We start from the raw sequence: 15866 nt of genomic DNA on the forward strand, positions 1-15866 counted from the left end.
GAGGCTTTTTTTTTTTTTTTTTTTTTTTTTTTTTTGGCGGTACGCGGGCCTCTCACTGTTGTGGCCTCTCCCGTTGCGGAGCGCAGGCTCCGGACGCGCAGGCTCAGCGGCCATGGCTCACGGGCCCAGCCGCTCCGCGGCACGTGGGATCTTCCTGGACCGGGGCACGAACCTGCGGCCCCTGCATCGGCAGGCGGACTCTCAACCACTGCGCCACCAGGGAAGCCCCCGAGGCTATTTCTTGTTTCTAATTAAGGTGATGGGCTTGTGCTCTTAAGTGTCTATTCAGGTAGTATAGGAGCATTGGGAGGACATGGGCAAGAGGGGGATTTGGACTCCTGTTCATTAAAAAATAAGTGTTGTCTCTAATGCAGAGTGGACGATAGGAAGTAGAGTGAAGATTATACAAGCAGATTTTACCAAAGATGACATCTATGAGTATATTAAAGAAAAACTTAAAGACTTAGAAATTGGAATTTTAGGTAAGTAAATTATAAAATGCAAAGCGTGTTGTAATAAATCAGTGAAACAATTATCTTAGTGATACTTGATTATTCAATAGTAGCTTAAACTTAACCCATGACTATAAGCTGTAGCATTAAACCAAATATTAAAGTTCAGTTCTTCAAGAGGAATTACTGGATTAACAAATTTGTACATGACTTTGGAATGTAGCAAATCTACATATTTCAATCTTCCCAAACATATTTCCTAGTATTAAAATATTTTTCTTTCACTGAACTGATATTGACATTTGGCAGGAAGACGGAAACTTTGGTCTAAAGGAATTAGTTTAGCAAACAAACATCACTGCAATTGATCCATGAAATAGTGAGTCAGTGTGGTTATCTGAGGACTGATTTTCTCATTTGGGAAATGAGATACAATTTTTTTCTGAGATAATTTATAGACAATCTGTTTTGTAACCATATCACAGTACAGCGCTTGTATTGTACATAGAAAGAAGATTTTGATTTCTAGAATAAATACATTTTTACTGATAAAAGTGTAAAACATGTTGCAGGAAAACTGGAAAGAACAGATGAGCATGTAAAAGAGCTATGAATTTCTTGAAATCCTGACAGCCTGAGATAGCATCTTGGTATATATCCTTCCAGATACATACACACATATTTTCAAAATCAGGATTAAACGTATGTACTGTTTTGCAACATTAAAAAAAGTCATACATCACTAGTGTTCTCCCAGGTTTTTAAAACTCTGAGCAGTCATAGTTTTGAATGACTCCATTGCATCCCACCCCCATGATTCATTTTATGTGCATTGTATTATAGGACCACAATTTCTTTCTCTCCAGTTTCCTCACTGTTACCAAATGATGTTGCAACGAACAACCTTGTATATAAATCTTTTGTACACGTTTCCTTGGAAAACTTCCCAAGAATTCCTGGGTTGAATATGACAATTTTTAAGGCTTTCAATAGACATTTGCCATGGGCTCTTCTGACATCTTTTTATTTTGCCTCTTTTGGTCAGTCAACAATGTCGGCATGCTTCCAAACCTTCTCCCGCGTCATTTCCTTAACACGCCGGATGACATCCAGGTAGGCCTATACTCTTCTGTGGATGTTTTCCTCTCACGTGGTCCTGAGCACCCTGGCTGGGTAATCACCAGGGCCGGGAGGGGGTAATGGGATTGTATTCTGTATTCCAGGTGGATGACTGGAGGTCTCCCTTTCTTTTCGCCTGAGTACTTGATACACGGTCAAGGGTACTGCTGTTCATGACTATCTCTAGGATAAGGACATCTTCCCTCTTCTCCACACACCAAAATTTACCTGTGCCAGTCTTTCGGGGATCTGCACTTTGCTTTCTAAGGGGGTAATTCTGCCTAACAAATTCATAGCTTTGTATTCATGGCTTTCTTTGTCTTCCCAGGTAATAAGATTCATTCCACTTTCAGTGTGATAGAAGCCCCTTGCACAGACTATGTGGTTGGGGTTGTTGTCAGTTCAGCCAGCTTGACTCGGACCCATGACTGCCCTTGCTGGCCATGAGCAAATTTACTACGCGTTTAACAGTCTTCGAAGGCACTATATTTCGACACTTCCTCAGGCCCTGACCTTTGAAGTAGTGGGGTTATAACAATTCTGAACAGGCTAGCATGCTTCTATTCCCTGATCCCGCAAGTATTCCTAAGGTTCTGTGTAGGCCCCACGTCTACTGTGTGGACAAATAATGCCAGATTCCTTGGACCCTGCTGAACATCCTCACCGGCCACACGTCTAACTCCACGGTCCCTGTTTCTGGCACAAGTTGGTGTCTCTCCATTAAGCGGGTTCCGTTCTTGCTTCTCTTTATTTACGTCTGCATTTGTACTTGTCTATGTGTCTGACCCTCTTTTCCTCTGTCTGTCTTGGGTGATTCTAGCAGTTTCTTTAACTGCCCTCTGTAGCCCGGAACCTGTATACCTTGTGTTATACAACCATTCACCTTTCTAATGTCTATGCTATTGTCTTCTAGATCACATATACTAACCTCCCTTCCTTCAGCTGGAAATTAACCATCTCCCTTTCAAAAACTGTTTCTGTATTCCTGCTGAATTTTTCAAGGAAACTCAATTTTTTTTGTTTTTGTTTTTGTTTTTGCGGTACATGGGCCTCTCACTGTTGTGGCCTCTCCCGTTGCGGAGCACAGGCTCCAGACGCACAGGCTCAGCAGCCATGGCTCACGGGCCTAGCTGCTCCGCGGCATGTGGGATCTTCCCGGACCGGGGCACGAACCCGTGTCCCCGGCATCGGCAGTCGGACTCTCAACCACTGAACCACCAGGAAAGCCCGGAAACTCTTAATTGACTTCTATTCAAGATCACATTCTTATAGAATCATAGTGTGGATGTCAGATGTTTCCCTGTTCTAGTGCATTCTGAATATCAACTAGGAGCCTAATTTGCAGGCTGCGGCAACCACTCAGACACACACTTTTGCCCGCTTCCTGGTTGTTTGGCCCTGAACACTTTTCAAGAGAAGTTCTCAAATGATCTGGCTGATTCATGACTGTGATTATTTATTACAGAGCCTCGTCCACTGTAACATCACCTCGGTAGTGAAGGTACGTGATCAATGTATGTGCTCAGTGCATTAAAATGTAGTAGCTGTTGGATTTGGCAACTCAGGAGAATTGGCCCCTTCCCTGTAGATGCAGAATTCTTTAAAATTGAACTGTACTTTAGAATTGAAATGAGAGACCATGTAGTAGCCTTTTAATTGTCTTGTCTGTTTTCATCAAGAAAATACAGTGGCTTTGCTCTCCCTGGCATCTGAATCCTTTTTCTGCATTCAGTTTTGTCACATGTCAGAACATATTAGGCCTGATGATGATGAAACTTATTCAGGATTCCAAAGCAACTTAAAAAAAAATAGTATCTTCTTGTGATTTGAGTCTTTGTAAACGGAGGAAAGCTCACTCAGTGTGGAAAAAGGACGGAGGGTGTGGCTTGGATTTTATAGACTCTTGTTGTTCAAAAACTTTCAACTTTGTTGAAGTGAAGTTCAAGTTCATATGTATTCTGATCCCAGATCAGTTACTGGACAGCATTGGGCCTGCTGTTTAGCCCCTTTGAACTTCAGATTCTTCATCTGCTATTAAAAGAGTATTGAACTAATTGATGTGTCAGGTGCCATTCAGCACTCAGGTCCTTTTATTAGAATTAACTGCATACGCGTTTATAGGCATGAGTACCACAAAGCTATCCTATGCTGTGTCTTTGTGTGAATAAGAAAAAGGGAGACAAATTGTCTGTGCAGACAATTTGGAGAAAGGTGCTGCTTAAGAGTGGGCATAGCCCCATGCGTGGTGGGTAGATGATGCCTTTGTGTGAACACAGTATTTCCCTTCCCTCTGGATGATGAGAGCCCTCTAAATGGCTTGTGAGTGAACCCTGGGCTTTCAGCGCACACTCACCCCCACAGCTGGGCACCTTGCTCGGTACACAAAGTTCACAGCTGTGCCTGGCAGCCCTCATAATCACTCTGGATGGTCCAATGGAACGTCAGCAATGAATCAGGTAGGACTGATTTCATGGAACCGGGACCCTTATTGGGGAGCAGCGGGAGGCTATCTCGTCTTCACAGCATGGACTGGCGGGGAGAACTGGTTTCCCAGAGGAAAATAGGTTCCTATCAACATCAAAACAGGGGATGGATGCTGAACAGACCAAAAAAAAATGTTTTTCATGTGGCTAGAGTTGAGCTGACAAAAATTATTTTCACCATTGGTTGTTTTTTTTGTTTTTGTAAGTATACTGGTATTTCATAGTTTCCTGCTCAGTTTTTATTGGTACATACATTCTTTTTATGCTGAGCAATCAATGGCTTTTTAAAATCCCCAGCTGATGTAATTGAAGGTTTTATATGTTCCACTGTTGTCTGCAGCCTTACCACTAAAATCTTTCACATTAATGGATACATTGATCTTTCAGTCTTGGTTCATTTGATCACAGGGTTTCCCAAATGTATTTGACAACCCTCTGACTCTTTTAGCAGAGAAATGCTTTGATTTTCAAAAAAATTATTTTATATCTTGGTAGACACTAACTTCCTTAAGTAACAAAGAAAACAAATTGAAGTTTAGCTTCTAAGTATGCAATGCCCAAATTGGCCACGCTGGTTGGAAGCATGACTAGTATCACTTAATTATTCCAAAGGAACCATCTGGAAACACTAGAGTTCTCTATCAAGCACAGAGATGGGAGAATGAGTTTGAGGGCAAAGGGAACGTGGGATAAGAGACTAAATACTGGAACCTTTGAGACAGGGACCCACAAAGTCCAGTGTTGTATCTCTAATTGGGATCATTCACCCAGTCAGGTTTTTGGGAGACTGAGAAATGCTGTTCAACAATGCTCCAACTATATCCTTAATGAAGTTGGGAGAAGCAAGGAAAGGGTGTTGACATGATCTACTCCTCATGCTTCTCTCACCTCCCTCAAAATCCAGGGTTTCAGAAGGCAGTCCAGCCTAGGAAGCCCTCACCACTCCCACCCCTGCTGCTTCTCCAGAGCAGTGAAAGTATTATCTGGAGGCTCCCAGGGATGAGCTTAGGGGCCTTCCTAGGAAATGCAGTGCCCTAGACAGCATGAAAAATTAGGCAAACTTGTCTTCTGGTCCCCAGTGTCCTCTATTTCTCTGCCTCTCCCCATCTGTTTGGATGCTCTCTGTCTCAAACCTGCTCCCAAGACAGGGCCTGATTCCACTCAATTGTACTTTCAAGAACATTTTAGTCCATGGGTTTGCCTCTTTCTTAATTCTTAAAATGGGTGCCTTAAAATTATGACATGAAAAGCTTGCTTAATGAAATATTTAAGCTCCAGAACTGGCAGGGAAGACTTCTTCCAGGGACAGTAGGTTGGGGTGGGGAAGGGAGTTTTCAACGCTGTTGTAATTCCAACAGACCAGCAGACATGTTGTATCTAGGGAGCTACTTCACAGACCACCTGCAGGCCGCCAATGAGGCTGCTGTTGAACTGAAGAGATGTCCTTCTCCATCTCATACCTTGTATGTGAGACACACATGGACACTTGTTAGGTTTCCTGACAGCCCCCTAATTCTAACTCCTGTGTGAGTTTTGTAATGGCCAAACTACTTTTGCCTCTCTCCCAGAATGAAGGGTATCTGGGGAGCCTCAGTGTTGGTCCCACAGACATAAGCCAATTTCCATAGTTTTTCACTCCCTTCATTTTCCAGGAAGACTTCAGTTTTATGAAGAAGAAACCAGAGGCCTCTGAACTGTTTGCCATTTGTCTAAGTTGTCTTTTATGGGTTCCAGCTAGACTCTAGTGTTGTCAGAATTACCTCCAATGAGTGTCAGCAGATTTTCAAGGCCATCTGAGAAGATGAACCTGTTTCTCCAGTTTCCTCCAGCACCTACTTGCTAAGTCCCCACGGCACATTGCTACATAGTTCCTTTGTCAGGGCTTAGCTTTGCCCTTCTCTTATAGATGACACAGCTGATTCTGAAACACATGGAATCAAGGTAAGGTCTTTCCTTGGAAAAGCCATGGTCTGCCTGGCCTGGCAATCAGCTGACTTGGGGACCAGGGGCATAGTGTTCATCTGCTGCTGCTTTAACAAATGATAAAACTATGATGAAAAGACATGGAGATTATGGTTGGGCCAGGCCAGCTTTGCAAGCAGATAAGCATATTTGCAGGTCAAATGTAGCATATACTGGAGGGAGGAAGAGAACAGCAGTTTCAGCAGACATTGTGTTCGAAAAAATAACTCACAGTGAGTATAAAAGAAACTTCAGAAGTTGGCCTGAGACCAAGACCATCTCTTTGTTATTATGTATTTCAGCTCTTGTCAGAATGAATACTCCAGTTTTGGGGTAAAAATCACCACCCCATCAGTGTCTCTATTTATTCCATGTTTTAAATCACCCTATTACAATGCCCATTTGGGAGCTGGTTTTCCTCAGGTGGTATTCACTAAAAGCAAATGGTCCATAGTTTTATCTTACCTAGAGAAAGAAGGGGCTTGGCCTTGTATTCCAATTTGCAGTTTCTTAATTTTTCTGGATTGAATCCATCTAGTTGGGAAGGATTAAGGATATTGAATTTCAAAAGGGTAAGTAAGAACCCCAGAGACTTGTGTAGGAGTGCCTGTGTGAGCAGATGATGGACTGTCAAATTCCACCCAAGACAGGATTCTGCATATGACATCTGTCCTGTTGTGGGTCATCTTTATGAGTCAGAAGGGACCTTGAGCTCATGTGGTCACATTTGAGAGAGAAGGACCACTTCCCCCTTGAGTCTTGTCTGAGCTGAGTTGGTTCTCTGCATTTTGGTGGTGGACCTTTGCTGTAGCAGAGCCCCTGTTTCCATTCACAAGCTCTTGAAGTCCACTGACTGCCGAGTGGCATCACGGTGTGGTGTAGTTCATGACTGAGGTGAAGTTCCACTCACAGTTCTTGGAAGCAGAACACTTAGCACACATGGAAACCTAGAGAGGATGGAAGTTTCCCAGCGTTCCCATGAGCCCCTCTATTTTCTTCCTTCTCAAGGTGTCATCAGGCAGCAGAGCAATTGAAACTTTGTTTCTTGCCCTTTAGGCGGAAAGGTCTCATCTTGAACATATCTTCCGGGGCGGCCCTCTTTCCCTGGCCTCTGTACTCTACATATTCGGCTTCCAAGGTGAGTGACAGATGTGGTCCAAGCCTCCTTCTCCTTCTTCCTTTTGTTTTTCCCATTTAGCATTTTCCTTTGGATCATCTGGCAAGGCGATGGACTGATTTGCCTAGAGACACTCTTCTAGGTACAGGGAGGAGCGAGTCAGCCAGTATCTGGGTGCAAATTAGAAAAAGATGCTGCCCCTGGGCTGATGAAGCCTTGCAGAAGCACAGCCGGGCAGGCGCAGCCCCCATGGAATTCCGGCTCCCACTCACTTCCTTGCCTGGGAGCCCGGCGCTCCTCTGGCCAGCAAGTAACATTGTAGTTTCCCTCCATCCCAGAGGCCTCATCAGGTGTCCTCTTGCCCTAGCCATGAAACAAATCTTTGGAACTGTGGGTGCTCTAGACAAGGCAGAGCTTCCCCCGGGTAGGGTATCTATACGCAGTGGCCCTAGGTATGTATTTATTACAAAACTTATGTTCCTTCTCATTGCGGGAGCTCTTCCCAGACCAAGAAATGAAGTTCTAACTCCCATCAAGACAAACTGCTGCATTTTAAGGTGAAGAAGATAAGCTCCCTGTGGTGTCCTTTGAAATCTGAGTGAATTGGCTCTGACAGAGAATCAAGTCCTTAGGTGTTTCTCCTTCTTGCTCCAGGCTTTTGTGTGCACATTTTCCAAGGCACTGCAAGCAGAATATAAAGAGAAAGGAATCATTATCCAGGTAAGGTCAACAGTTCTGAGTCCTTGGGAATGGGAACTCTGGATCCCCATGGTGCCTGGGCCACTGCTTCCTGCAGGACAGGCTGTGCATGTGTGACCAGGAGAGGGGGTCTGGATGACACCATGTGAATTCCTATGACCATAGAGGTGGCAGTGGAGCCACTGTGGTTCTGCCTGCTGCTGCCCTCACCATGCCCTGGGTGCTGGAGAAGGAAATGGGGTGGGATGAGTGAGTGCTCAGAAACACTTGCTACCCAATGCTGCATCAGGACAGAAGTAGGTTCTTGTCTAAGCATCCTTTACTCTCCGACCTAGATAGAGGAGACAGGCTCATGTGGGAGGAATTGTGGAGAAGGAACAAAAGAAAACTGAGCACTTGGTCAATGTTGGAAGAGGGGAGAGGGTGCTTCGCCTGGGGGCTGTTCATCTGTGATGGAACACAGAGATCTCCACACCCTGGTTCTTGAGCACTTGGGGAAGAGGTGCTCTGCTCTCCATTTCCCCTACAATGACAGAGTGGTCATGGAGTTGACCTTGTCCTAACTGTAAACAAAGCTGGGTTGTCACTGCTGTCTGTAGGCTGAGCAATATGACGTGCTTCCTTCAGCAACACAGTTAACTCTAAGTGGTTTCTGGAACCTGGAATAAACAGTTTACAGAGGTTTTTGGTTAACTGTTTGGGAAGAAGTTCTATGACATACTATTAGGGATGAAAAAGGCACACTCGGTTATATTTTTAAAATTACTGCTGCACATACTGATTTTCAATTAAAATACCCAGGTGAGAGTATCTCAGTATAAATTAATCAGCTATAGGATGAAGCTTATTCAACTGGCAGATGTGAGTTAATAGCAGGAGCTTTGTAAATAACATCATCTTCCCAGTTGTAGTGAGTGATTGTAACAGACTTGTCAATAGACTACAGTCCCATTCTCTGCCCTGCTGAACTAAAGTCTCACCTAAAAGAGATTCTTCCCTTCTATCCGTTCTCCAACTCCCAGCTGAGGACGGATTCCTTTTGCAACAGCTCTACCTTATATATGCTAAGTTTTCTGCAGTAAAAAATAATCCCTAAAATCTCATTGGCTTAAAACCACAAAGATATATTTCTCATTCGTGCTACACATTCACTGTGAACGGTCAGAGGGAATTAGCTCACTGTAGTGACGCAGGGACCCAGGCTGATGGAGCAGCCGCCATCTTGGATATTGTCAGTTGACATGTCAAAGAAAAAGTGGTAGGAGTTCAAGAGACTTGCTTTGATAATTAGAGGTTCTGACAACTACTGAACCTGTACTTTAGAGCCCATGAGCCACAACTACTGAAGCCTGCATGCTGCAACTACTGAAGCCCATGCACCTAGAGCCCGTGCTCCACAACAAAGAGAAGCCACTGCAATGAGAAGCCTGTGCACTGCAATGAAGAATAGTCCCTGTTTGCTGCAACTAGAGAAAGCCTGTGCACAGCAACAAAGACCTAACAGAGCCAAAAAAAGTCACATGTCACTTTTGCTCACACTCATTGGTCAGATCTGGTCACATGGTCCCACCCAACCACAGGGACCCAGAAAGTGCAATTCTATCATGCGTCTGGAAGAAAGAAGAACTAGAAATATTTGGTGAACAGCACTAAATATTAGTGTTGAGTATCAAGTCTTAGCATCATCTCGATCTTGATAATTGTGGGCCAGAGATGCTGTAGCTGCTAAGTTAGTGGGTTCTGTGGGGCAGAAGGTGTGGGAGGAGGTGAGGAAGGGGGAGGGAACCCCTTCCCTCATGCAGAAGCCTCAGAGCTGCTCCAAGTCCTGGAAGAGACACTGTGACATTCTGAAAACCATCTGGTCTCTCCAAACACGCATGTAATTGGTGCTCAATAAATATTTGTAAAATTCCTGAGGAAGTATGGACTGTACTCTTGGGTTTGATTTTCAAATCCCAGTGCTGCCATCTATCATCTGAGTGTTTTGGACAGCTTGCTTAAACTCTGTGAGTTTGTTTCCCCATTTGTAAAAAGGGGATTATAATAGCTGCTTCTCTGGGTTACTGTGAAGATCTAATGAATAAATAAGTATACAAATTTAACCAATATTTATTGAGCCCTTGTTTTATACATAAAGGTGTTTTGTCAACCAAAACTCACTGTAAGAATGGAAACACTTTTTATTATTTCCCTATCTGAAAACTGGGTTTGAAAATACAAGCTTCTTATATTTTTCTAAGAACACACTTTGAGCTCTTTGGAAGAAAAGTGTTATGCAAATTAATAACTGCATTCATTTCCATGAGAACCAATTGAATTGAATTGACTGACATACATTGGATTAAATTATGAAACAACATAATTTCAAGTATGAGGAGGAAAAAAATGTGATGTGACAAAAATTTCAAAGGTGATGTGAAGAAAAAGAAAACAAGCATGGATTTTTTTTTTTTTTCCCCTAAAGATGCCAAGGTCTCTGTGTCTGGGAATAAATTAAGAAACCCCATTATGAAACCTCATGCCAGGCCACAAGGTGGTGAGACCACCAGTGGAAACATGGTATTGGGTTTTCAGGGTACAGTGTGCTGTTGTTTATTTGTCTTACCATGACAGGAAAGATTATGGGGTGTGTGCCACTCCTGGCTCCTAACCGAAGTGTGAAAGTGGGAATCTAAAATACTTGAAAGTGCTCCAATTTGGTTATATGTGTTAGAAATAAATTTCTGTGATAGGGTTGCCAGGTAAAACACAGGACATCCAGTTAAATTTGAATTTCAGATAACAAATAATCTTTTGAGAATAAGTGTGTCCCATGCAATACTTGGGATATAATTAAACTGAAAGATTTTTCCATTGTTTGTCTTCAAATATAACTGGGTGTCCTGCATTTTCACTTTCTAAGTTGGGGAACCGTGCTGTAAGACAGAGCTCTTCATTCACCCCGTGTGCATTTGAACCACTTGGTGTTGTGTGGCTAAGGCCTCATCTTGAGTTAGTTGCCACGTTAAGCCAGAAACTGACCTTTCTGATTCCCAGCTCTGTGCTCGTTCTATACCTTTAACTGTTCTATTATCATATAGTATCCTGAGACTTTAGGGGGAGAACAGAGCTGGAACATGAAGGAATGGTAAAATGGGTATTAGTTTCTCAGGGCTGGGCAGATTGCTCCTGTGTCACGGTCTTTATTTCCCATTGTAGGTGCTCACCCCGTATGCTGTTTCAACCCCGATGACAAAGTATCTAAATACCAACATGATAACCAAGACTGCTGATGAATTTGTTAAAGAATCACTGAATTATGTCACGATTGGAGACGAAACCTGTGGCTGCCTCGCCCATGAAATCTTGGTAATTGATAACTTCTCCTTTCTTGAAGCAAGGGAGGACAGACAAGCAGGGGGCCCTAGCAGGGCTTAGCCAGCTCTCCCTTGCTGTTGGAGCATTCAGCCATTCTCTGTCATGCAAGGATAGTGACGCCAGAGGTATACTGCTGAGGGTAGTCCAGCCTGTGAAAAGGTGTATCTAGCAAGGGGAAGGAGAAGCTGAAGCGCTGGGTGCCCAGCCTAGAGATAACTCTGAAGTTGGCAAATCTCACCCTTGGCCTCCTCACCTCTGCCCTCAGAAAGTAAGGCGGCTCCCAGAGCTTTGTGAAGGTCAGGCCAAAACACAGGGTGCTTCCCTGTAGGGGCTGTCGATGTCCTTGGCCCTCTGTGCCAGTAAATGTTTAACTCTCCGGGAAAAACCCCAAAATAAAACAAAACACCTTGATTTGTAGCGTTTGCTGATTTCCATGACTGATGTTAAGTTACCAGTGTGTTGGCACTGCACATGAATTCAGGAGGAGAGTTCACGATTGGCTCTCGTGAGAAAGTATAAGCTGGTTCCTGTACACCACGGACTTCATCAAACATGGAAATAAAGTCTGAAGTCTATGGCATGAGGAGTTCTTACCATCCCTGGGCTGCTTTTAGGAAAAAACACAAACAGGAAACAAAGGTAGACTTGAGTTTCACACTAATACTGAAAACAAACAAACAGTGTCAGGGTAGTTCTGTTTCCATCATCACCAAAGAATTTTAACAGATCTTTACTTTCCCTTCATATGTCAACTTGCTCCTCTGCCTCATATGTTTTTCTACCTTGGGAATTAGGCTTCTTTATTTCTCTCTTTCTCTTTCTGATGCTAGAGAGATTCATGGGTCAATGCACTAAATCCTCCCAAAGCATTCAGCTGTCTCCTGGGACTCAGTACTGAGACTCCGGCAAGAGATACTGAATTGTCTTAGCTGATTACTTGCTACTTTTACTGTAGAATCTCAACAACGTGCAGAATCGCCGTTTGAACGCACAGTGCAAAGTGGACAAGCAGAAAGAATATAAGATCTTTATTTTGCCTATTGCCGATCTGGTTTTCCTTCAGACCACTACTTGCTGCATGGCACGAAAACAAATTAGTGGAATGTCTAATGAGTTTAAACTTAGTTTGATCTGATCATCTAAACTGTCCATTTAGGAAATAGGCTGTCCATTATTTAGAGAAAAATGTTCGGTCTTGCCTGAGTGTCCCTTCTTCTGGCCTCTTTCACTAAAATGACACTGGGGAAAGAGTTCCTATGAATTCCTGCTGGTCCTTAAGTGTGTGTGGCTGGTGTCCCTAATCTATCTGATGGTTGCTCACCTTGCTGGTTTATGTCTGTGGGGGGTGTGGGAATAACTCCTTCTGTCCTTTTGGCTAGGCCAATGCATTCCCCAGCTACTGATGGCTGAACATGCCTGAATCTCTGCTACCTCCCTCATCCAGCCAGAGGCCAGCTGTCCATCTGCAGCTTTGGTTCACAGAGGCCCTCTGGCTCTCTACTCTGCATCAGCACCAATTTGAACCTGAGGGATGCTGGAAAAGCAAGTCTCAGCACTTACCTCGCCACGCTGAGATAATATTCTGTGGCTGCACTCCAGAAGAGTGGAGGCAGTAAACCCTCCTTTGCTACCATTACTTATTTATCACACTTCCCTATCCTTCACCCCAGGCCCCCAGCCCTCCAGCGTAAGCTCAGAGGACACACATATCAGAGGACACACATCTGGCCACGTCTTCCTCTTTCTCTCTTGTACCTCCCACCATCTCCAGGGCAGAAAAAGTACAGGCTTTTTGTATGCTTTCCCAGGGTCACATCCTGTTCATCTCAGAGGGATTTAGGTAGTTCCAGTGGATAAGACATCCTCTTCTCCCCTTAGCAGAACTCTATACTTTTAGTCCTCCAGGATATTGATGTTTTAAATGGAATCCATTAGCATTTAGAAAATGTTTTCTTGAGACAATAGCATGGCTTGCAAGACTATTGTCTTGCTACGTACATACTGTAATCCAATTCTAGATGTCAAAAGTTGAATTTTTTTTTTTTACTTTTCTCTTTGATTTCTTATGTAACAAATTCTAATCTCTACTGGTAAACAGATGCCAAAAACAGTAAGAAAAAGTCTTTCTGCCTGGTGCAGCAAAAGAGAAAACAAAGGAAAACACATCAATCATTAAAACCATTAAAACCAATTTTGAATGTGCCAGGGTTTAGAAAGATCGTTGAATCTAAAGTTATGGGTAATCAAGTGGAATCAACCAGTAAACAAGCAAGTCTTCTATTTCAAAGAGGTGAGGCAAAGACAGGATGCCCTCTGCCCTCAAGGAGTTTTGGGGCAGCAGTTGAGGTGGGACTGGAGCCTCTACCTAAGAATCCGTGTGGAACTTGGGGCTTCATAGTTACCTCATTTAATTCTCCTAAACATCTTGTGAGACAGGACATTCAGCTCCCCTTTTACATTGAGGAAACCAAAGCTCAGAGCTGGATCAGATCAGATGAAGCTTAGATGGATCAGATGGCCCAAGACCACCTGGCTGGTAAAAGTGATGCAAGGGTTTAAGTCCATTTTCTGTTTCCTTCTACATGGCGTCTCCAGGTTGGAAGAAGGTAGATAAAGATGGGGATGGGAGAGGGGGCCTTTCAGAACATTTTCTGGGGACCTGGCATTTCAGTTTATTTTATTTATGGCTGACTTCAGTAAGCCAAAACATTTAGTTCAAGACAAAGCTAATGGAAGGGCTTGATTTTGCTGCGAAATAAAAAAAGCTCTGTCTGGGAGAAAAATGAAGTTCCTGAAGAAGATGTTGCATTGAGTCATAGACTTGGCCAGTGGAAGAAGAGCTCTACTCTGGTTCCCAGGAACCACCTTTAGTTTCCTGCTTTGGGATACCTCAGAGGATTGCAAAAATCTGAAGGTTCAAGCTGCCTACAAGGCTCAAGTTTTCCTCTAGTTGAACTTCTGTTGTTTTGTAGGTAGACTGAGGAATGTTGGATTAACTGAATCACACGGTGGACAAAATGATTACTTCTGGGGGCCTGGACCTGCCTTATAGGACACAAGTGTAATTTGAGGGCAAGAACCTTCCAAGGCCTGTGCCTCTTGCCTGAAAAGCATTAGGCATTTGTGCCTCAACTTGAGGCTTCCCCCCCTTTTCAAAGCAAATACTCCATGATAATAATTTACACCTTGCTATGACTCATTTCCATTCATTAACTCTTTAAAAGAATTTTTTTCTTCCAGTTTTATTGAGATATAATTGACATACAGCCTTCTATAAGTTTAAGGTGTACATCAAAATGATTTGACTTACATGAAATGATTACCACAGTAAGTTCAGTGAACATTCATCATCCCATATGGATACAAAATTAAGGAAATAAAAAAATTTTTTTCATTTGATAAGACCTCGTAGGATTTACTCTCTTAACAACTTCCATATATAACATACAACAGTGTTAACTCTATTTATCTTAACAACTACTTAAAAGATTTGGGACTTAACTTCAGTCATCAGATATACATTTTTAAAGATGATGAATATAAATTGAGATGTTTTCTTGCAACTTCCTTGCTCTTCTTTTCTCCCAGACACTTATGTTTTTGTCTCTTAAAGGCAAGCATTCTGAGCCTGATCCCGTCATGGGCCTTCTACAGCAGTGTGTTTCAGAAGATGCTCCTGACTCGCTACATGGACTACCTCAAGCAGAATGCCAACATCACATAGTCCTGGTGGGCTGATGTGCCACCCAGCATTGCTTTCTTCACCAAGTTCTGCACTGGCCACAGAGGACCCAGGAACAGACCAGTACCTGTCACCTCCCTGAAGCTGGAGGGCCCATGTCACAGATCCAGTACTTAAAATTCAACTTTGTTTTGCAATTTTACTCAAGTCTGGAGATCTTTGGGAGAGCTGTGATGTAAAAACATGTGTTGTGCAATGGGGTTTTAATAGTTGGAGAAGGTGAGGGTGTCTACAGGTAAAACTGGAAAATTTTCTGTATGGGATTATAATATAATGTGGTGAGAAGAAAGCCTCTGATTCTTTGAATATTGGGAACAATTGTACCTAGTAATCTACTTTTATAGCTATATTAAAGAATGTTTGAAATTACTAAACTTTATCAAGACTGCTGTAGTCCTAGGGCACTCACTGGTTCTCAAACTGGCTTCCTCAGAGACCCAGGAAACTGTCTAGGAGAAGGGGTGGGGGCAACAGCTACATCAGGACAGTTTCTGGGCACCCCTCATTTCAGCTAATGCAGCACCAGATTTTTCGATTTCAATTTTATTTGGGGTTCTATGGAAGACTGTGTTTATAAAAATAAAAACAGAAAATATGTTGCTAAAAGTAGTTTAAAAAACCATTGCTCTAATACAGGAGTTGGTATCTGTAGAAATGAGTTTTTACAGGCCTCCAGCCCTTGGGTTGCTGGACTGAGGGCTTTAATTGTTAATGCATATGAGGTGGTGTGTTAGGGAACTACTGTCCTTCAACTCTTGAGGGAGTTGGGGGAGGATCATGCCAGCTGGTGACCCTGCATTGTCTGGCATTGGTCAAGAGTGCTTCCCCAAGACATCATCATGTTCTAGGCACTGCCAATGCTTCGTGGCACTTATCTTTTCTGAGAAGGTCATTTGCATTTAGATTGCATTTAGCAGCAAAGATTATGTGCTGCT

The 15866-nt window shown here is 43.2% G+C and overlaps 1 protein-coding gene across 1 annotated transcript in view; it reads left to right on the forward strand.

Moving 5' to 3' along the window:
• Positions 1-15553, forward strand: part of HSD17B3 (hydroxysteroid 17-beta dehydrogenase 3) — a 39757-nt gene extending 24204 nt beyond the window's left edge. Inside the window, exons 4-11 of the mRNA XM_027094203.1 lie at positions 375-482; positions 1498-1565; positions 3037-3072; positions 5961-5995; positions 7073-7154; positions 7788-7853; positions 11031-11180; positions 14803-15553. Of these exons, the coding sequence (XP_026950004.1) occupies positions 375-482; positions 1498-1565; positions 3037-3072; positions 5961-5995; positions 7073-7154; positions 7788-7853; positions 11031-11180; positions 14803-14913 (656 nt within the window). The 3' untranslated portion in view covers positions 14914-15553. The remainder of the gene's footprint in view (positions 1-374; positions 483-1497; positions 1566-3036; positions 3073-5960; positions 5996-7072; positions 7155-7787; positions 7854-11030; positions 11181-14802) is intronic.
• The last annotated feature ends 313 nt before the right edge of the window (positions 15554-15866 follow it).

Source organism: Aethalodelphis obliquidens, unplaced genomic scaffold, assembly GCF_003676395.1.
Source record: "Aethalodelphis obliquidens isolate GAN/ISIS:26980383/991018 unplaced genomic scaffold, ASM367639v1 scaffold88, whole genome shotgun sequence".
NCBI lineage: Eukaryota > Metazoa > Chordata > Mammalia > Artiodactyla > Delphinidae > Aethalodelphis > Aethalodelphis obliquidens.